General features: G+C 40.4%; 1 protein-coding gene and 1 pseudogene across 1 annotated transcript; both read right to left on the minus strand.

Annotated features, from left to right (window-relative positions):
- Positions 1-2,039: 2,039 nt before the first annotated feature.
- LOC107309327 lies at positions 2,040-7,799 on the minus strand (annotated as a pseudogene).
- Positions 7,800-15,425: 7,626 nt separating this feature from the next.
- Positions 15,426-22,489, minus strand: LOC107309356 (C-C chemokine receptor type 5-like). The gene is made up of 3 exons (XM_015854076.2): positions 22,364-22,489; positions 18,928-19,121; positions 15,426-18,671 (listed from the first exon to the last, which is right to left on the minus strand). Exons 2-3 carry the CDS (start codon positions 19,031-19,033, stop codon positions 17,593-17,595), a joined length of 1,185 nt encoding a protein of 394 aa, XP_015709562.1. The 5' UTR covers positions 19,034-19,121; positions 22,364-22,489; the 3' UTR covers positions 15,426-17,592.
- Between the last annotated feature and the right edge of the window lie 120 nt (positions 22,490-22,609).

Consider the following 22,609-nt stretch of genomic DNA (forward strand, 5'->3'; position numbering starts at 1 on the left):
TCTTAAAAAAAAACCAACTTCTGAAAGTGTAGTATGGCTTTATGTTCCCCATGTGGAAGTAGTCCAAAAGTAGTGCTTAATGTGACAAAACCACAATAACCAGTGCCTGATAAGCAAATATTTCCCTATTTCACTTCCTGGCTTTCCAAAAGCACTTGGCCAACGTAACATTCTTTGAGACTCTTTGAACTATTTATTTGTAAAACTTATTTTAAAGACAGGCTTTCCAGAGCACCTGGGAAACAGATGTTACCCAACTGGATAAAAACAGCCATTAAAATATTCACTTTTATATTCCTATCTCCAGAGTTGTCCAAAACCAAAAGTATTAGGAAATGATATAAGAGTGCTATACAAACATGATCTAAAACAATGTGTATTGTGACAAAAGTATGAACTTAATTACCTGAGTACCCCCTTTATTTCACGCTTTCTGTGTTCAGGCTCTCTGAAAGATCTGAACTTTAAGGGAAAGCCCAGTTATAGTTGAGCATCAGCCTTGCTAAATATGGAAGAATTATGGAAGCTTTTGCTTTGAATAAAACTCCCACAAAGCAGGAAGAAAAAAAACCACAGTAATTGCCCCCAAATTATGCCTTCTTCAGAAGCAAGAGACATGCTATATGTTTTTGGCTCTGTGGATGAGTCCTTTTACTCTGTGTGTGTGTTTGTTGTGAAAAATGTCTATAGCGTATTCTTATCTTCAAAAAGATCTGGGTCAAACATTTTCACACCTTTAATGCTGTGGTGTTTTTGCAGCCATTACAGTTGCATTAGTTACACATTTTAAAGTTGTTATTTTACATAGACTAGAAAAATGGCAAACAAAATCACTGCACTAAGAAGCCCAAAGGAGCCCTATTGACAGCAGGACAGGGGAAATGGTTTTAATTTGAAAGGGAAGATTTAGGCTGGATGTGTAGGGAAGAGTTCTTGTATAAGGAGAGTAGTGAGGTCCTAGACAGGCTACCCAGAGTAGGTTGTGGATGCCTTCCGTTCCACTAAGAGGTTGTTCAATGGCCAGGTTAGATGCGGGCCGCTGGGCAGACCTGATTCTAGTAGACATCGGAAGTTTGGTGCGCCCTGCCAGGTCAGGGAGGTTGGAACTTCATTTGAGTCCTTGAGGTCCCTTCCAACCTGGGACATTATGTGATTCTGTGATTTTGTGATTATCTGCTCTTGATCTAACCTGGTTAAAGTTCTGTCTATAGTACTTTATTTTTAAAATATTCTAAACACATTGATTTTACTGATCAATGATTGACCATTGTATTGTTGTTAATACAAGTAGTATATAAAACCACAGTTTATTAAAAGAGCATTCTGAAATATCAAGCCCTTGATTAACTGAGATGGCAACACTTAGTAGCTCAGACTGTGTTAGATTATTAGAAGTAAGATCTGAAAGGCTGGTAGTCCTTTCACATACACACAGGAAAATATACCTTGAATACTGGCAGTTACTTTCAACAATTTCATAGTTTTCCCCTGACAATTGTATAAGTTTTTCATCACACAAACCTCAGTAATTACTGTTACTTACAGAGTTACACACAACCAGGCTAATAAAAGATGGGACTGAGATGGAGTTTAAATGAATGAAATATCTTGTGTAAAATACGCTGAAGAGATGTTTCCAAAGAGCGATACCATTTTCTAATCTCCAGTTCACTAAAAGATCAGTTTGTGAAATTCCGCATAGGTTAGGGACCTCTCAGCTTAGGTATGTTTGTGGTCTCCATAGCACATAACTATGCTTCTACATACACATACACACACAAAAAAAGCTTTTTTTTCCCCATTTTTTTTGGCCACAGAATCCTATGTTCCCATATCTGCATAGCTAATTTGATACATCCATTACATCTTGATGTCACAAAAATAAAACAGCTTTTGCGTGTGTACATCGTTGCGCCGAGTGACCTTTCGCCAGATGCACGTACAAGCAATCCAGAAAGAGATTTCCCAGGCTCTTTGTCTAGACTTGAGATTCAGAAAAGTCAATTCCAGTTGTTGTCTCTTTGTTTTGCTTTGTTTTGTAAGGCACAGCTTACAGCGCAGCAGAAACTTCTTGCTCTCCAGTAGACTGTGTGTAGGTGGAACTAGCCCGTTCGGGTGTGTCGGCATAGAAAACCGGACAGTATTTAGAGAAGTGGGATGCAATCTGCTTTCGGAAAAAGCTACGAAGATACTTCCTAACTTTTCTCCAGCAAAGGCATAAATCACAGGATTGATGCAGCAGTGGATCATTGAAAATTGTTTCTGTCACTTGGTTGCTTTGTGCAGTTGGCCACTGATTTCACAACTATTGATGGAAAATGAATCTTGGAAGTCACGCAAGAGAATACAAATGTTATTACGGTGCCCAGAAAAAAAAGTATACATCATGATGATAAAAATAAGCCTGACGGCTTTGTTTTTCTTCTCATTCCTACATTGTAGCAATGTCTTATGATTTTGCGTGTAGCTGCAGATCATAATTATCATAGGAATAACAAGTCCTAGGATGTTCATCTTCAAGGCCAGGAATTGCTTCCATTCATCTCTCTGCTCCTGTGGATAATGAGCACTGCATGTATACCGGGTATTTTCCTGTTGGAGATTTGTTGGAAAATACATTATCCCAGGGAACAGAGGGCAAAAATAGCAACAGCCCATGTGTACATAGGCTGGTGAGGGATGCGCGAGGGTGACTGTCCGAGCTTTTAAGAGCAAACACTGCGTGAACTATGGCCAGATTACCTGTCTATGGTCAGCGGATATGTTAAGAAGATGCCAGCTGTAGAAGCCAAGGGCGTAGATAGCGCATTGAGAGATCCGCACAACGGCGCCATCTCAAAAATCCCAGTCGTCGACAGCAGGCATAATAAGCCCAGACATGGAAAGAGAAATATAAAACCAAATATAACATGAAAATGGCCAGATAGGAGCAGGTGAGATGTCGGTCATACTCTGTTAACCTCTTGTATTTCTTACAAGATAAGGACTACGAGAATGTTGCCTATGAAGCCAAATATCACCACCAAAGAGTAAAGCGGTGGCAGAAAATTTGCTGCAAAGTTCTTTTCCTCAGCTCCCGTGCATGGTGCTGAATCACCATAGTCAATCGTTGTCACATCCATGTCGCCCAAGTCAGTGGTATAGTTCTCCATTGTGTGCTGATCTGCAAAGGAAGAGAAGAGTGGTCAACTGCAGGGAACTCCAAGCTTGGCAGGGAGAGGAATGAAACACAGCAATGGGTCCTGGCCTCATTGTGCCAACCTGTGCTGCAGCCCTCACCCAAGGAGGTCCGGGCAGCATGAAGACTTTGCAGTGCCTGCAAAGTCACACTGCCGTGGGTAGAACATAAATGCCATTTGTGGCTGCACAGGAGCCTCAGTGCTGCTAGGTACCATCTCTGGCAGTGTAGAAATGACCCTTCCACAAGGCACTGACTGCACCCACCTGCTGAAGCTACTGTTGGTGAGCAGCAAGTCAGTAGCGTTGGTCTGGGTTCCAATGGCAAAGGCAGTGTCCTCTTCAGAGTCTGGTCAGGCAGGGGCCATGGACATGGACTGGTCTTAGGTAACTCTGCAATAAAAACTGTGTGCGGCCCTGTCTTGTGGGTGCTGTGCTGGACACGTTCAGCTGATGACCTGCAGGGAGAATTGCAATAGGAAGAACAGGTAGGCAAACACCTATTCAAACGGCATAAAGGATTTCATTTGCTATCAGTTTGGCCTGTAATACATGTATCTAATATGACATCATCCTGACAAGTGAATAACCTCCACTGGGCTCGGGATTAAAGAAGTTTTGATTGCTTTTTTCCATTGATCAGAGATTACTCAGTTGCTCCAAAGTTTATATTAGTGTTTGAGATAACACCTAGATGAACAGTTCATATGGCTGTTATTGTGAGGGCGCACTAAAAATTCTGGATGTATACCTGTTGTTTGCATATCTTTCTTCATCCTGTTCTTGTTCCTGTTTCTAGTGAGATGACATAGAAACTGAGGCAGTGCAAGGGCTGCCCCAATACTCTGTCCCTCTGATTTTGTTTGGAGAGTTGTGGAAGGGGCTGGACTCCCTGGACAAGAAATGGTGCCATCTTACAGGGTTAGTGGTGCAGCTCCTGCATCTGGATCTACATCTGGCAATCTCTGGGTCCTACTGGGGATTTGGAACAGGGAAGTGTGTGGTGCCAGGAAGTCAAAGGGAGAGTCAAAGGGGAGACGTCCATACTACCCACAAGGACTAAGAGACTGCCAGATGAATGCCCAGATGCAGACACATAACTTTGTGTAATTTGGTCTCTGAGAAGTGTCTTTGCACAGGTTCCCGGAGAAATCTACAGAACTTCTGCACATCTGTGAGAAGCAGGGAAGAGGACTTTGTGACAGGTGTCAGAGGGACAAAATGACAGGTATCAGTGCTTCCCAGTCACTTGGTGGGAAGTGAAATCCATGCTTTTGGTAGCCACTGAAATAGAGCTATTTGCTGTTGTGGAAAACGGCTGCTGTTTTTCATCCTGTATCTCAACAACCGCTTTTAAAAAGCATATCATTGTTGTGGCAGAATGATTGCTGTTCTCTTGTCAAGGCAGCAGACTGCTGACAACACACAAAGCTTCAGGTACTGTGAATGCCCCACAGTACCTGAATGTCACTTGCTGCATGACCGCTCAGATAACAGAGCAATGACCACTCCTTTCCTGTTTTGAACCCCACTGTCCTTCAGTGGGAAGATCTGACCCCTGTGGCTGCAGATGTCTTTTGCAGAAACCACACTGTGAAAGTCATTGCTTCTGTTTCTGCACTTGATTTCTGCAAGACTAAATTGAGCTGAAGAAACTCAACTGGTGATTAGAATGACACTGAAGCCATCCACTGATCTCCTTTTTGGTGGAAGCTCTCAGTGATCCACTCTGATTTACAGTATGTGAAATCACTGAGGCATCTCCTTGTGTCTAGACATAATTGTTTGGGTTAAAAGCGTATTTTCTGCTGCAAAAAACAGATCACTGATAAATGCTCATGTTCCTCATCTTAATTTTTGTCTGACTGTGAAATATAACTAATCTTAAACTGGGTCTTGGAGAAGAGTCTGTTCATTAGACCTTCAATCACTTCCCTTTGATCTTTAAAATGAGGATCTGGGTCTCTCCTGAGATCCTGAATTCCTTATTGAGATTATTTTACAGCATAGTGTGGATATAAATCCGCCCCAAAAGAAGGGAGCTTTCTTGGAGCAAAACCTGCACCTTCAAACAAAAGGAGGTGTTGCATTTGCAAAACTTTTTTCAACTCCTTTCCCATTTTATTCCTTGGGCAGACTGTTTTCTCTGTTCCCAGCATACGAATGGTAAGAATGTTCATGTAGAGATATTACTTTGATATGTAGAGTTTGGCAGAATATTTTCTTCTGGAGAACAAGAAATAAGAGGAAATTGGAGAGTTTTAACAAGTTGTGTCTACAGTTTATCTAGATGTAGTTTCCTGGGTAAAAAATAAGAGCTGTCAGAATCCTCAAAGACTGGTTTTCAGGAAGCTCTGGTGACCTCTTTGAAACAGTTTTTTCCACAGCTGTACTTACTACATAGTCATTACAATACTGAGATCATGGTAAAGGAAGCGGCTGTGGCTTAGGTGTATTGACAGTAAGTAAGTTGATTTGAAAGTATTTAAGTGCTTATATTTTTAAATCACTCTCAGCAAGACTTTTAGATAAAAATAAAAATTAAAAATTAAAAAAACAACACAAAAACATCTTCAAAAATGAGTTACTGATCCAAAACATTAACTTCTTTATTTTAAAAGCATGCAAAAACTTGTGCGCTGTGCAAGTATTTAAGATTATCTTCAGCTTTGTTGCATGCCCTGATGGTTCTGCTTATAGCTAAGTATCCCTAGTTGCAATTTCCCAATCAGCTGCACTGTGCACTGAGATTATGGGATGAGGAAACTAATGCAAAACATCCAGCCAGGACCTGTATGTCCTGGGACTGAGACCAGTTTGACGCTCCTTGCTAGTCTGACTAGCAACTGGTGAGAACATCAGTAGTTGCTGAAAATGACTGGATCGTCCTGCTGGGCAGAAGCAAGTGTCTTAAAATTGGGTGTTTAGCTGTGGTGGAAGGGTTTGAAACCACAGCCCAGAAGAACAGTTGCAACCACAAGGCAGGTAGATGGCCACTAAACCACATGTACTGCATCATCAACACTTGTGAGGGTTATTTCTCAGCCTCTTAACTCTGTGTCTTGGTCATTTTGTACTTTCACGATGCTGAATCACAAACAGGGCTAATGAGAAGCAACTGAGTCATAAACACAGAATGGGATTTTATGAGTGTGTAATTGATTGATAGGATTCATGCAAACACTACAAAATGCTACCATGTTCTTACCGCAGCAGTTCCTTTCATGACAGACCCTTCTTTTTGCTAATGATCTTTTCAGTTTATTCCCTCCTCTTTTCTTTCTCTGTCATCTTGGAATGAGAACTCCATCTTCCCTGTATCTTATTCCTTTCAACCTCACTTGCAAAGTGCAGTCTCTCCTCTGGGTGTTTCTTTTTGCTGAGTCCAGTCTTTTTTTAAAAAGCCTTTTTCTGCATAAGTACTTATTGTCCTGAATTGCACATAGTACCCAGCATGTGCTGACAACATAAGCTACATAAGCAAATTTTAGAAAATAGGAAAGCAAACCACCAAGTGTTTTTGTGCTTTATTCTATAGTCTCACTGTGTTAGGAAATGGTGTTGGCCACTGACAAGAATGCTTCACTGAATTAACTGACTGGGCTTGTGTACCCAATTCAGAGATAACTGATTGGGCTTATGTTTCTTGATAGTATAAGAAAAATTAAAATCATTCTGGAAATCTCTGACAATTTCAAGAAGATGTCTGTATTATTTTGAATAGAGCTTAGTTACAGGTGACATTGCTAAAAATTGCAATGTCATAAAAAATTGTGTTGTTCTGGTTGAAATCAGTGGCCATTCTCAAGGAAAGTGCTCTCCATAGTCAAGATGAGCAAACTCATATATCGCTGTTTCATGTTCAGTTTCAGATCAGAGCTCTCTGATTTTAAAGATGCAAAAAAACCCACACTGTTGAAGTGTGCTTCAATTCATTTGCTCAGTGCTTTACAAAGGTAACGATTAAAAAGCGGCAGCAAATGGCAGTAAAATGCTATGCTACACCACAAATAAACAGATTCCTTGAGATAAAGCATTTAAAATTTATCAGATTTTCTATAGTCATTCTGTAAGAGGAATAAGTGCTCTCCACTCAAATAAGTTGCTTTATCTTCACAGTCACAGTTTTAAAGTCCAAATTTCTATCATGGTGCATCATATTCAGAGAAAAATCTTTATCATATTCAGAGAAAAATGTTTATCAAAGACATTTCTTTACATTTCTTATCCCAATCAACCTTTCTTTGTTCACCTGGTTCACCTGCTCAACTCTTCGAGTGGATCTATCATTTAAAAGCAGGGTATTCCTTTTAACTTACCCTGTTCTTTTCCCCAAGGTGCTTTTTTAATGTTAAGTTCTCTAGCAAGATTCCACAAGTATTTTTCCCCTCAGTCATTGGAATACCTGAACAACTACTAAATGCACAGGTGGCAGAAAAGAAGACCAAAAGAAAGGATGACTTACCATAAGGTGCAAGTGGTGTCTTGGATTATTACATCAAGAGTAACGCTGAACCGATTTGTCACTCACTAGAAGAAGGTTGCAAACACCTCTTCCTGCATGAAGAAGGATGTATCAGTTTGAAAACTTCTAGCAAGCAGATCTGTTTTCACTTAAAAAAAAAAAAAAAAAAGCCAAGGAGCAGTTCTCTTTTTCTCTAAAAATGGGTTATCAGATGTTACTTTTCTAACGCTGCGAGATGTGCAAAGAGATGTTGAAATCTGAGGAGGATCCTCTTAGGAGCTGAAAAGAAGTTTCACAATCCGCAGCTGTACTTATAGAAAAAAGAATTCTGTGACATTGTCTCTTTCTCACTGAACTAAACTCTTTGAGTCGAGAGCAGTTTACCTGATATTCATCCCATTACGTTTCTCAATCATTATGTTTCTTTTATGATATTTAGTCCCTTAACAAAAGGGCAGAAGTTAGCTTACACCTTGGTGCTTTTATATCTGTGGAGTTACCTGCATTTTCTATTGGTCTGCTCTGAGATGCAGAGAATCTTGTATTTTAGCAGAGGTGCTGATTCTGTTTTACTCAAAACTAGTCTTTTGCACCTTTATTTAACTCCTTTTCACAAGGCTCTGCCTATCTCATAAGTTGGGCTATCTTTTAAAACAGTGCTGTTATTTAATGGAATTAAGCTCCAGAAAAGCAGAATAAAATCTGATATCCTTTCAACTTTTTTTTTCCTCATGGCAGATTCCTTTGACTTTTAGATAGGGTTAAACTAAATCTGCACTGTGAGCAGGTTTTAGATCTTTCTTAGACATCAAAGAAACCACACAGGAGGTAGGAAGGTTACAAAGATAGCTATTAAGAGGTAGTGCCTTATTAGTTGTCTGAGAACCCTGAGAGAAAAACCCCAAGTAATTACCAAACAAAGTAGATAGCTGGTACCCCTGCCTCCCCTTGACATCCTCCTCTTTGGAGGGTTCTGGGATAGATTGTACTACCAACCTTGTGAAGACGCTAAAGGGATACGTCTTGCTTTGGATGCTGCCATTCCTTCATGCAAGCCAAGGGAACTGCAGATTCTGAGTTACATCTCAGATTAGGCAGGTAGAGTAAAAAGGAAAAGCTCAACCTGTGTTCCGTGACAAACCCTCTGTGTTAGGGGTCTCATTACTCCATAGGACTGATAGAATTTTGTATTTATTTATTAATTTCCATTCTGAAGTAGCTTTTCTAAGAAGCCCCTTTAGGGTTACTGTCTTAGCATCAAAACTAATGGCTGCTGTAGATTGTGCTAAGATTATATTCATGCTGCCTTACTTGATAGACTATATTAGACCCTCTATTCAGTCGGTGCAAAGAGCTGCTTCTAAAAATGCATTTTTGCCAGCAATTAATAAGAGCATGCATGCTGTACTCATAAAAGTATGCATGGCCACTCAGAAGGTGGCTTGTCTGTCAGGTCGCTGTTGCCGCTACTGAAATATACCTCCCACCACCTCACTGTGCTAACATCCACTGTTTGGTCTCCATAAACATTCAGCAAGCGTTGATGAATGTCAATGGATGCCATTTTTTCCATGCTGAGAAACTGAGTTCCACAACTTTATACAATTGCATGTCAAAAACCATTTTGTCAGACTGCCTCTCTACTGCCATCTGTCACATGGCAATGACACATAACAGAATATTAGTAGAAAGGTTCAATCTCTACTGCCATGCCAACAGCATTCACCTCTGATGTCATGGTGAAATAACATTGGCAGCATTACTTTTCGGGCAGCCTTTATGTATTACTTTCCTCACTGTAATATGGGATCTTGCCAGACTGAGATAGACTTTCAGACTGTAGTCCATAAGCCTGTCCGCTGCCTCGGGCAGCAAAGAAATATCGTAACCACATGCAAACTTTCTTCCTAAGACTCAGCCTCTAGAGGTAAATTCAAGTTTCTTAGCTTGAACTTCTCTTCCTTCCACTGTTATATGTTTTTTCCGATTACTTGCTGACTGATTAAAGGTAGGAGAAATGGAACAGAGAGATAGCCATCTCAGTGTTTGTGTCATAGACGCACGTGGGCATGACTTGTGTGTTCTAAGATGATGTTAGTTATCCGCCTTAAGGGAGATCTCAAATCAAACTTTTTCGATACAGATATACTACTGAACTGCAAGCAGCCACCTATAGAGTGGGAGTGCACATTCACTATGAGTCTGGGGCAGAGATTTGTAGCCACAAAGCAGCCCACACATGTGCACCTACCACAAGGGCACAAGGGCAAGATAACAGTAGGGTGGAACCTCCCTAGTCCTCCATCAGTGGACGTGTACACTGCACTAGAGCATTTGAGATGGTGAATGTGGAATGACTGAAGTCCCCCCCCAAAAAAATATCAACAAAAGAAGGGCAGGCCATGACCTAGAAAGGATTTCACTTCACAGTTTTTGTCTCCTCAGTCGTTTCTCATTATATTAACAGTTTTGCTCGCCCCATGATACTGAAAGTTTTCTACAAGCTTTGGCTGTTGTACTGCCTATATTTTTGATGCAAAAGACTAGCATCAGCCTATGCTTTATTCCTTACATAATCTTTTCAGGTGTATCTTTAGTACTTTACTGAAATTAGAGAAAACCTTGAATTCTTATCATTCTGAAATGAAGTATTGTATCAAATTAATTTTTCAATATATAATTCATAAACAGTCTAAAGAATAACTTTAAAAAACGATTGTAGTGTTTATTTCTGAAGTTTGCAACATTGTCCTCCCTGCTTAGCTCTCCCCACTGAGCACTGCCTATTACAGGTTACATAACCTGCTAGAAACTTGAAAGCCTTTCATGATCTCATATTATATGAACAGAGGAAACTGTCCCAAAGCTGTTTTTGGACATCAAACTTATGACTCTGAAATACACTCTCAAAAATGGTGACAGGCATTTGAACTAACATCAACAACTTAAAACTAAGGTGTAAGCTCATCTTCAGAAATACTTCCCTGATTGAGCAGACTAATTATTGTTATTAACTTGTTTGATTTTGTTGCTTATTGATTTTCTTTCTCATATCTCAGCCATTTGATCAGCAATTGTGTATTTCTTTTACTCTCAGATGGCAGTGAGAGGTGCCCGCCAGCAGAGGGCCTCTGCCGTTCACAGGTGTAGCTGCCGACTGGAAAACTGCTTCTGCCCTGCTGGGCCTTGAAGGTGGATGAGAGGACCCCAAAGAGAGGTTGAACAGCTATGAAACTTGGCAGCCCCAAAACTCTGGGCGCATGCTGGCAGTGAGCACCTGGGCTGTAACCTTCTTATCAGCACCTACAGGATGTGTTCAGTTAGCTCTACACCTGCTACCGATCAGCAGAGCTGCTGGGAAGTCAGATTTAATCAGATCTTGTACGTGTCTTGGTATTTTGTTGTTCCTTGATGATGATAGGACTTTTTTCTTTTCTTCCTTTCCTCTGCCCTGATCTTCTCAGCAGTTTCTGATGGACCCCTGCAGGTCCCAACTTCCTATCCAGCCCAAAGCTCCATCACACCAGACCAAGACTGTCCATCTTCCCACTGCATTTCTTCCTCCCCTGCTGCTTTCAGCCTGCCTCCATCCAGTGTGCATGTGCTGACACTGCAGTATGGCTACTCAAGTAGCACATCAATTATTATGAATCAGATATTCTCAGTTTTGTGGTTTTTTTTTTTTCTCAATCCTCCCACCCAAGAACTCTTAGAAAAAAATGCACTGCATCTTACCATGAGCTCCAGAAGATTTTAAGAATCCTTACCTACAGGTGAACTTCATAGTTTTACCACAAAACTGAAGCTATAATTCAAAATTAAAAGGAATGGCAAGTGGTTTGGCATAGCTTGGGTTGTCAGCTATCGTGACTTTACTTTCAGAGATGACTAGAAGCTACGCTTAGTGATGTGACACTCATCTCCTCCATAAGGACATTTTTGAAATGGTGATGGGTTTTATTGTTCACCTGTGAGGTCAAGCTGATGTATTCTGTGAGTGTGCAGCAATGTGCACTGTCAATTCAATCTTTTCTGTACAGTCACTGGTTATATGATTCATCTTCACAGTCATCAGGCCATCACACTGAGGTATTCAATAACTCAATATATGGCATTTCCACAATTAGATGCCACCATTACTGTGAAGCCTGCAGCATCACTGTGTTTGCTAGGACACACACTAAATGTGCAAATACCAGTGTCACGTACAAATATAATCAAGCACAATTATGGGCACAGATATCTGGAAATGCAGCTAACGGGTTTCATTCAATATATCACAATCTTGTACCACATGATAAAGAAATGAGAAAAAATAAAGATCAAGGTAAGAAGAGCAGATATGTTTCTGATAGATGCAGCATATGATAGTGCATCCTACAGAAGGCTGTAGTTCCATTAAATGCAGATCATCCTTTCCATCCAGAGAGGAGGTCAAATGAAGCCATGTACACAAACCTGATGCATTTCTTTTTCCAAATGTTCTCCCAGTTACAACTAACTTTGCTGCATTTCCAAAATCTGCTTCTAAATCAGGGTAGCATATAAAGGCATCTTATTTCACCAGTAAAATACTTTATCAGTAAATTAAATGCATTTAAATGGAGAGTCTGAATAAAGATATCCAGTTGAAACTATTCAGTACTTTCTTTAGCCTTCTACTTTAGGCTCTCAAGTTCTCATGACTTCTATTTTGATACCGCTGTACAATCACACCATCTAAGAAATGAGAAGAAGTATATCTAATCTTACTCCAAATTATCAACAGGGATCCCTAAAATAAAAAGTAACGGTGTAAAACTGTGACAAGCAGAAAGAAAAAGCCAGCAGAATTCTTGAGGCCAAAGATCCTTACACTTGTGTGGCATAAGCTGAGGAAAAGTGGGGAAAATGTTATGCACCAAGCAAAAACTATTTCCATGGAGTCCATTAAAAAACTCGTTTTACACATTTTGCTAATTACAGGAAATCTGGTTATGAAAAACAAACTCTGAAAGACACAAGCATTCCTAAGCTGGGTTAATGCTGCTTCTTCACATTGTTTATTGGCCGTGAGATCAATGTGTGTTGTTTTTAATTCCCTATTCTTCTGTTTTCTGTTTGTTTTTCTGTTGCGAGACATGCGAGTACATAATTATTCATTGCAGCACATACTAATTCCATTGCCATTGTATTATTCTTATTTAGGCTCTCCTTGTGCTGCCGATATTGAACTAGCAGTGCTTCCTGATGCAGTGAGGAAGAAGAGAGTATTGCTTCCTTCTACTGTTTTTATCCAGGCTTCTGATGCATTCTGCCATGTTTTGCATTTTTACATGAGAGGTATCATAGTGCAGAGAAGCTTACTTTTCAGTCATAGCTATATATTTCTTTCACAAATTATCAGTCAAGAAACCCATGTTTACATACCATTTTAATTCTCACACTTTGCTGTTTCCAGTTGAATTTATAGTGCCAACATTCTAGGTCTAGAGGTGCTGTTTGTAGCTACACTGTGAATCAGAAATAAATACTCCATGGTATGCTTATAGGTCCTGGACCTTAGGTCAGCCAGACTGAGAAAATCCCACACCAAATTTCTTCCCAGTGAAAGCTGAATTGTAGAAAGAATGGAGAGAATCTGCACAGTAACAAGGTATAAGCCAAGAACCAGAAGGTACTTCTGAATGCCAAAGCTTAGCAGTAGTCTGAAATTGTCCATACCTCATGATAGCGTCCCAGTAACTGATGTCCACATGGCTTCTTCCCTTCCACCCACTTAATTTCCACTGGTGTTAGGATGGGTTGTGTTGCTTATCGTTGTATTATCCTACCGGCACGACTTTGCAGATAATTCTGCAGAGCTGATCTGTGCTGTTTTGCATATTGGTCTATGCATCTGATAATGCCACTCTCTTTCTTTGCTTTGGCCCCCTGCCAGGATCAGTCATTTCAGGTTTAAAACACTCAAAGTGAGATTGCCCTCATCATCACCATGGGAGTTACAAAACTGCTCTGCTTTTATACAAATCCATACAGTATTTCTTCTCCTACCATTCAGTTCTCTAAGTGAAATACAGCTCCTTATAGATGTCACCAGGATATGGTGCCCTCTCCCTTGTTTCTGGACAAACATCTTCATTTATTTCAGCCTAGGTGATTGCTCTAAATATACCACAATTCCCTGGCTTGTTTCTGCTTCCTCTGCTGTCTTGTGGGTTGGTTTCTTTCTTTTTTTGTTTCATTAAAAGACAAAGATGTGAAGCTTCTCAGGCCACAGCAGCCACAAAAAGGTGGTCAGTAGCTTCCAGTATTAGACAACAGCAGTAAAATTAAGCTCCAGAATGCAGCAGTATCAGCCTGTTGTGCTGTTCAACATAGTTGGCATCCTATCATTCTCCCAGCACACCATTGCTCTGATTTCTGTTAGCTGGAGCAAGACACTATATAAATGTATCTTTGTCTTTAGCTCTGTTGTAATTTTTACTGGAAAGAGTGATGTTTATTCTGGAGCTTCTTAAATGAAAGAGTCTGTTACTTGTCTAAATGTTTTAACATTCAGAATGCTTAGAAGTATTCATCTATTTGTACCCTAATCTTTCTGTTTCTCTGGGCATTACTTTATTAGCCTCTGTTAAGACTAATAAAGACATTCTCACAATTTTTGCCACTACTTTTCTGTGTTTGCCCATTTCCATCAATTTCTCTTCCTTCATACTCCATTTATCTTTATTTAAGATAAGTAAGTGTGAGTTTACAAACGGGTTAGGAAATAAGAAAGTCTTATGACAGGAACAGTCACACACACTGGTTATCAGAAGTTTCACTATTTCTATGTTTGTCCGTTATACAAATACCACAGACCAACTGATGCCAGTAAGAATACTTACGGTGGTTTGAGTACTGTTGAGCACTCACTGATACCATATATGCACTTTTTCTACACTTCCTTTTGCCATCTAGGATGTCTGCCAGGGGCCTGACAGCGTAGTTACCTTCTGCTGTGCACAGTGTTTCCTCTCTGTGTGCTTCTGAACAAGTGGTGGCAGCAGCTCCTGACGGAGAAGTTGGGCTCTGTCCATTAACTAACCTGATGGAACTGTTTTGGTGCTATGCTTACATATTTGTTGAAGATACATGGATGTTCATTCATAAGTGTGCTGTGTAGAATATAAAGCACAGTCAAAATGCTATCTTGTAAGAACTGCATCAGTACAGGTTAGGGGCTGACCTGCTAGCAGTGTTCCCTCATGGCCCAGAAGGCCAATGGTATCCTGGGGTGCATTAAAAAGAGTGTGGTCAGCAGTTTGAGGGAGGCAATACTCCTTCTCTATTCTGCCCTAGTGAGGTCCAGGTCTGGGCTTTTCAGTTCAAGAAAGACAGGGAACTTCTAGAGAGAGTCCAGCGACACAGAGATGATGAGGAGAATCTTGTAGTTATCCTGATACCAATGAAGAGCCATCTTTTATTTGCCTCCTTTATTCCTCCTCTTTTCCTGTTTATGACACCTACCTGCTTCTCCTACCTGACAGATCTCCCCTATCCAAAGTCTGTGCCCCTAAATTTCCCTCAAAGCTGAGTGCAATACACTCTTCTCAAGCTTCCCGATAGATAAAATCATAGCAGCTACAGTAGTTTCTGGACAGTGCAGGCAGTTCTCTTCTTGCTTGATTTGCTTCAGTTCAGAGTGTGGTATTGTGAGTGTTGAAGTCTATCATAGCAGCTTTTTGCTACCTCTGTTCTGAGACCAGAGCTAATGCTCTTTTGCTCACAAGGAGAACATGGGATACATGATACGCAGCACTTCTCAGACACAGATTTTATTAGTTTTGCTGCATTAACTCTAAAATAGGAAGAAACATAATTTCATGGAACAAGAACTTCAAATAAAGCACAGCAATAGAAATACCACAGTTACAGCAGGATTTACATCATACTATTTATACTTTAACATTAAAACGGTGCTTCTGCTTTTGTGCAGTAAAAATACAAAAGAAATGAAAAGTGTTATTTACTGTGAGCAGAGTTTTTGGCCTTTCCTTTTGTATACCTATGGCTGTTAACCTCACAGGGGAGCAACCAGAATGTAGTAGCTGATAGGAAACTAGCTAACAGCCAATAGAAGTGGTGCCTTGAGGTAATAAGGCTGAAGAGGGAAGACTATTCACACCACTGCAACTAGGACATCTAATCCCTAAATTAAGAAGCTGATATTTCTAGGTTCTTTTTACAGTCAGACAAGTAATCTCCCCCAGAGGCCTTTTAAATCATGTCTGCTTCTGACTCAGGCATCTCTTTTTCTCCACTGGCTACTGAAGGACCTTGAAAAGATTTGCTGTTAACATATGCGACTAAGTCACACACAGTGTTAAGGGGTGTGCAATCCCTTCTTCCATCTTGAGATTGCCATGGATGGATGCCACTGGATTTGCAGATTTCTTAGACTAAAACTTTGCATGCTTGAATGGTGCCCCTTGAAGGAAATGGGAAAAAAGCATCACTGTTCACCTATGTAAGAAGCGTTTACCTGCACTTACTTATGGTATAAAGTAACAGTTTAAAGTTAATAGCACATCCTAGGATACCCCTTCTTCTTTATTGAAACATTCCCCACAGTGGCATAAAAGTGTGGCCTGGCATAAATGCTTTGCCACAACACCAGTAGAGTAATGGTCACAAGTCCTCAAAAAGCGTGCATTCCTGATTGTGTCAATGGAGGTGATGTGCATTGATCTCCTGGGACAGCAAGGCAGTTACATCTCCTCTACAGCTGGCTGATTCTGTGCTTCCAAGGCTGCTGTCTTCCAAGAAGTCTGTCCCAAACAGCAAACTTACTGCATAAGTCCAGAGCACATGCAGGAGCCTATCCTGACACTGTTTCTGCATCTGCTGTTGAAAGTCTCCCTTTACACGTGTGATTTCTATTTCCAGAATGAGAGAGGCCTCCACTCAGTACTAAGCCCATGGTCTCCAAAATCCTCTGAAGGATTATGTATTTTCATACATAATCATGCATCTCAGCTAGAACTAAGATGATTTTAATTCTGTCCTTGCAGATTTCTGTTGATGTTCCTTTACTAAGTGCTATTTCCCCGTAGTTGTCAGAAACAAGTTCATGGTTGTTCGGGGGTACAACACTGACTTCTTGTACAGTCATTAGCCTTGCAATTACTTGTAAAACTGCACCCACAAAAATCACAATCTTGTCCGTTAAAAGCTCACCTTGAAAAATGTTAGCAGCCAAACAATGATAGGATTGGCATAAGTTTAAAAATCTAAAATAAAAATACTGAAATTTAGTCTATAGTAAAAAGGATTATGTTTAGAAACAGCTAGCTTACAGATGAATCCTTGGGTTAAGTGGCTGCAGTAAGATAAAGGTCAGTCACCTCTCCAATCAGTAAAGAGTTGTTGTCTTGCTATCTTTCATCTTCATCCTTTTCTTGGAAATGCCTCTTATTCATGTAGAGAAACTAAGAGAAAGAGGAGTAAAATAAAGAATACTGAAAGCTTCCTACTACCAAATGGCTGACTGTGTTGCAGAAAGCATGCTTTTACTTCCAAATGTCAGGATGTTAGGTGTTCCATGTACGCTGTATACTGAAAAGGTACATCAATCCTCAAAGCTTCCTCCTGGTCTTATATTATTCATGTGGCTGTAAATGGTTCTTGTGAGATGACTTATTACTCCTTTGTCTATTTTATATTCTCCCCTACTGAAAGTCATGAATATTTATTCATCTGACAGAATGTGGGTCAGCCATCAAGATCAAACAAATCATCCCTTCATCAAGCTGTGATACTAACAATTATTGGGAAACGGTTGTTTCTCTTTAACTAAGAACAAAAATGGCGTGATATAGGCAACTAACCACAAGAATTGACATAAAGATCTTTTATAACGTCATCCATTTCTTCATGCAAAGAGAAGGATAGATGCAACATTCACTAGCTGGACTTGAGAAGTATTTTTACAACCCAGTAGAGATGTCGTTCTCAGCGGTAGATGCTGTGAATGTGGAACTAACTCTTTCTAATTTTTCACGATAAAAAGATGGACACTTTTTGCACAGGTGAGCTGCAACATGCTTTCGGAAAAACGTGTAAAGATATTTCCTAAATTTTTCTCCAACGAATGCATAGATCACAGGGTTGATACAGCAGTGGATCATTGAGATTGTTTCTGTCACTTGAATTGTTTTCTCCAGTCTGCTTTGGCTGTCACAGTCTGGGGAAAAAAAAGAAGTTTGAAATGTGTGCACAAAAGAAGTGACGTGGAATGGAGTCCAGAAGATGAAATAAAAAATCATGATGACAAAAATCAGTCGAACCGCCTTCTGTTTTTTCTCATTCCTACATCGCAATAATGTCTTTAGAATCTGAGAGTAACAAAAAATCATAATGATCATTGGAATGAGAAGCCCAAGAATGTTCATCTTCAAAATGTAGGACTGCTTCCAATTTATTAGGCTATCTGGAGGATAATGAAAACTGCATGTATACTGTGCATGTTCTGTTTGAGTTTTGTGAAATACTATTCCAGGAACAGAGGCAAAAATAGCAACAGCCCATGTGACAGTGCTGGTGAAGATGCCGTAGGTGACTGTCCGAGCTTTTATAGCAAACACTGCGTGAACTATGGCCAGATACCTGTCTATGGTCAGCAGAATTATGAAGAAGATGCCGCTGTAGAAGCCAAGGAGGTAGATACCTGAGAGAATCCGGCACAGCGCATCTCCAAAAATCCAGTCGTGAGCAGCATAATAAGCCCAGAATGGAAGAGAAAATACAAACAGCAAATCAGAAATGGCCAGATTGAGCAGGTAGATGTCGGTCATACTCTTCAACCTCTTGTATTTTACAAGGATAAGGACTACGAGAATGTTGCCTATGAAGCCAAATATCACCACCAAAGAGTAAAGCGGTGGCAGAAAATTTGCTGCAAAGTGCTTTTCCTCAGTTCCCATACATGGTGCTGTATCACCATAGTCAAATGTTGTTGTTGACATGTCATCCAAGTCAGTGGTATAGTTCTCCATTGTGTGCTGATCTGCAAAGGAAGAGAAGAGTGGTCAACTGCAGGGAACTCCAAGCTTGGCAGAGAGAGGAATGAAACACAGCAATGGGTCCTGGCCTCATTGTGCCAATCTGTGCTGCAGCCCTCACCCAAGGGAGTGCCTGTAAAGTCACTCTGTCATGGGTAGAACATAAGTGCTGTTTGTGGCTGAGCAGGAGCCTCATTGCTCCCAGGAACCATCTCTGGAAGTGTAGAAATTATCATTCCTCAAGGCACTGACTGCACCCACCTGATGAAGATGCTGCAATGGCTGTTGGTGAGCAGCAAGTCAGTAGCGTTGGTTCGGGTTCCAATGGCAAAGGCAGTGCCCCCTTCCAAATCAGGGGCCCACCCATGGAAAAGGGCTGGTCTTAGGTAACTGCAATAAAAACTGTGTGCGGCCCTGTCTGGTGGGTGCTGTGCTGGACACGTTCAGCTGATGACCTGCAGGGAGAATTGCAATAGAAAAAACAAGTAGGTAAACGCCTTTTCAAATGGCATAAAGGATTTCATTTGCTGTCAGCATGACCTATAGAAATCGTGTTTAAAAAAAAAAAAAAAAAAAAAAAAGTGCTTTTTTATTTCTCCTAGGATTTGTTTTAAGCTTCTGTTTCAGCTTTTACAGAAATAACACCTTTGCTCAAATAGTAATTTGAGAGGAGATATATTTTTTCATAGGCCCCTGGAGAAGTCCACAGAACTCCTGCAAATCTGTGAGAAACAGGGAAGAGGATTTTGTGAAGACAGGTGTCAGAGGGACCCAGTGACAGGTATCAGTGCTTCCCAGTCACTTGGTGAAATCGATGCTTTTGGCAGCCAATGAAATAGAGCTATTTGCTGTTGGGGAAAATGGCTGCTGTTTTTTATCTTATATTCTGACAACCACTTTTAAAATGCATTGCATTGCTGTGGCAGAATGATTGCTGTTCTCTTGTCAAGGCAGCAGACTGCTGACAACACACAAAGCTTCAGGTTCTGTGAATGCCCCAGCTTGCTGCGTGACCACTCAAATAACACAGCAATGATCACTCCTTTCCTGTTTTGAACCCCACTGTCCTTCTTTTTCAATGAGAAGATCTGACCCCTGTGACTGCAGATGTCTTTTGCAGAAACCACACTGTGAAAGCCATTGCTTCTGTTTCTGCACTTGATTTCTGCAAGTCTAACTTGAGCTGAAGAAGCTCTGCAAGTCAAAGTCTAGTCAGTGATTGCAGTGACAATGAGGCTGCCCTCCAGTCGGTAATGAGGATGCTTCTTTAAATCATGTCTTCTCACATTTCTCTACTTGAGCATTTGTGCTGCTTTAAGAGTAGCCTTGCTTGCTCTTGAGTACAAGCTGTTATGAATACACTACCACTCATAGCTCTAGTAGTGTCCAGGTGCTGGTATGTCTACCAAACTTCGCCATGTTGAGGTAATTCAAGCTCAGAAGGTCCCCTAGCCTGCTGCACTGACTCAGTCAGGGATTGCACATATCACAGCACACCGAGCTGAGCCCTGAATGGGGTATGCACAGAATTTCTTCAAGGAAATCACAGTGTTCAATAACTACAAGTTACAAAGGCAACAGTACATGAATGGAGCCACTCATCTCAAAACTGAATGACCCACAAAGTTTTCTTTCCCTTTTTTAGGGCTCAAGTCGGTGTTTCTCCTTTTAAATATATAAAAGGGTTACAGAGCACTACTTGTCCTGCCTTTGCTCCTCTCCTTTTCACAAGTTTGTCACAAGAAAGAGAAACTAGTTAATTCTCTGTCGTCAGCTTAAAAGTATATTAGCAGTATACAGGGAGCTTTATGATTAAAGAAAATTACAATGTAGCATAGACAAAAACTGTAATCTAAATAAATGAAATAACAGCTATATCTATATAGCAGGCACTGTGAGAGATACAGCCAATGCTCCCTGATAGCAGCTTTATTGACTGAACATCACCTTGGTCATTCTGGAAGGAGTTTCCAGACTGGCAGAACTACAGAGAAGTACATGCGTTGGCCAAAGACACCTTGGGAAGCAAGCATTTGTTCATGCTTCTCTTGGGTTACCAGAAAAGTTGAAGAAAAGATAGAAGTACAAACTAAAGCCCCTGAGTTGATGTGAACACATGATTTGTATGATAGAAACCACAGAATTTCTTTCCAGGATATGTCTGGAGAAGGACAGTCCCTTCCAAAATTAAACCTTGCTTTGGAAACGTCTTCCTCTTTTATAACAGCTGAGCATTAGAAACATCTTCTTTTTGGAACTGCTCGCTTGCCACTTGATTCTATTCCTGCAAATCTTTAAGGAAAAAGTACATACAGGGCTGGAAAAAAAAACAGGCTCAATTCTCTGTGAGCGTTCAGAATCCAGTTGTTTCCATTCCCCATTTAAAACAAATAAACAAGCAAACAAAAACCAGAAGGACAGTCTTAGGAAATCTTGAAATTTTCTGCAGTTGAAGTCAGTCTGTGCGGTCATAAGGCAAAAGAAGTGGGAGGTGTTTTTCTCTAAATACATGTAGAGTGAAAATAAGTCCTTGGAGAAAGAGAAACTGAGACAGATAATAAACAGCTTCTAACAAATAATTACTGTATGTGCAAGAGGGCTCATTTCTTTTGCACGCTGAATCCTATGCTAGTACTTCTTTCCGAATCTTCTTTTCAGAATCTCTGCTTAAACTGATTGAAATAAAATACTGAATCTGGAGAAATCCAACCAACCGCTGCTGTCCCAACCATTCTGAGGAAGAACTGAGGTATGAAAAAGAGCCTGGAGTGGATGAGATTCCCAATTGATGTCAAGGTCATCCTGCCCAATGAGATTCCCAACAAAGGTCGTGGTCATCCTGCCCTCCCCATCTTATTTCCATATGGGAGACCCCACAGGGAAGTTCAAGACCATTGGAATTCTCCCATAAAAGCAATTGCTGCTATTAGCTGAGCTGCGTACTTAATATAATGGGAAAAAAAATAAGAATAGATTTGTTTTCTCACAGTACTGTAGCTTTTTTTGTAGCAGTTCTCATTTATCAAAGCAGAAGCATGAGCAGCACAGTTCCAGCAAGATGCTGATGAACTTCATTCATGTAAAACCTCATTAAAAGGAAACTGCAAGCTAAATCATGACTGGCCATTAAACTGGTATCTACAGTTGACACAGGGAGTACACTTTTAAAGACCAGCCCCAAGAGGAGCTAATCCCAAAAAAACCTTTTGTAACATGATGATGAAGGAAAACACTTTTAGCAGGTTAAGTACTTGAATAATACAAAGAAAACAAACCAGACTGTGATGTGATACTGATGAATGATAGCATCCATATTCACATGATAGATATTTCAAAAAGCTAGAATAAATGAAAAGGACTGGGTTTCTGATCAGTTCATATCCTTAGAGGAATCTATTTTCAAGCTATGGACCTCCCAGGATAGTTTCAAAGCCAATTAAGTTTAAATTACAAAACAATATGATAATTTTCTCTACTATTTGTCCACTTCAGTTCTCTACCCTCACACTGACCTTGTCCTGAGCTAAAAGCTGGCTACAAGACCTGATTTTGTATTAAAGGCAATGTGTCTCCTTAAATGACAGTCCTACTCTCACTGTCATGAGGCACATGCATTTCCCCCACTCAACGAATCTATCTCACTCAACAAATCTGTATCTCTATATACACATAAATTAAAAAACAATGAGCTACTCACCGGTTTATCAAGCTTGTTTTATCAGACTGTGTAGTTGTCGTCTTTGTGAACAAGCATGTAGTTAAACCCTATATCTGAAAATAGGAAATGGAACTTCCTGTGTGATCTATTGCAAAATATTACAAGAATCAAGGGCATGGTTCTTCTTTTCAGAAAATGAGCAGTGTTAGGCTGTGTTAGGATGAAGGGGGTGTCACCTTCTTCTGCACCAGCTCAAATTCAGTATCTGATCTAGTGCATCTCTAT

This window comes from Coturnix japonica, chromosome 2 (genome assembly GCF_001577835.2).
Source record: "Coturnix japonica isolate 7356 chromosome 2, Coturnix japonica 2.1, whole genome shotgun sequence".
Lineage (NCBI taxonomy): Eukaryota > Metazoa > Chordata > Aves > Galliformes > Phasianidae > Coturnix > Coturnix japonica.

Excerpts from the sequence above, each read along its gene's own strand:
- LOC107309356 (XM_015854076.2), bottom strand. The coding sequence starts at position 19,033 with ATGGGTGGGCCCCTGATTTGGAAGGGGGCACTGCCTTTGCCATTGGAA. Across the intron at positions 18,672-18,927 it reads CATTGCAGCATCTTCATCAG|ATCAGCACACAATGGAGAAC; the intron begins GTGGGTGCAGTC and ends CTTCCTTTGCAG.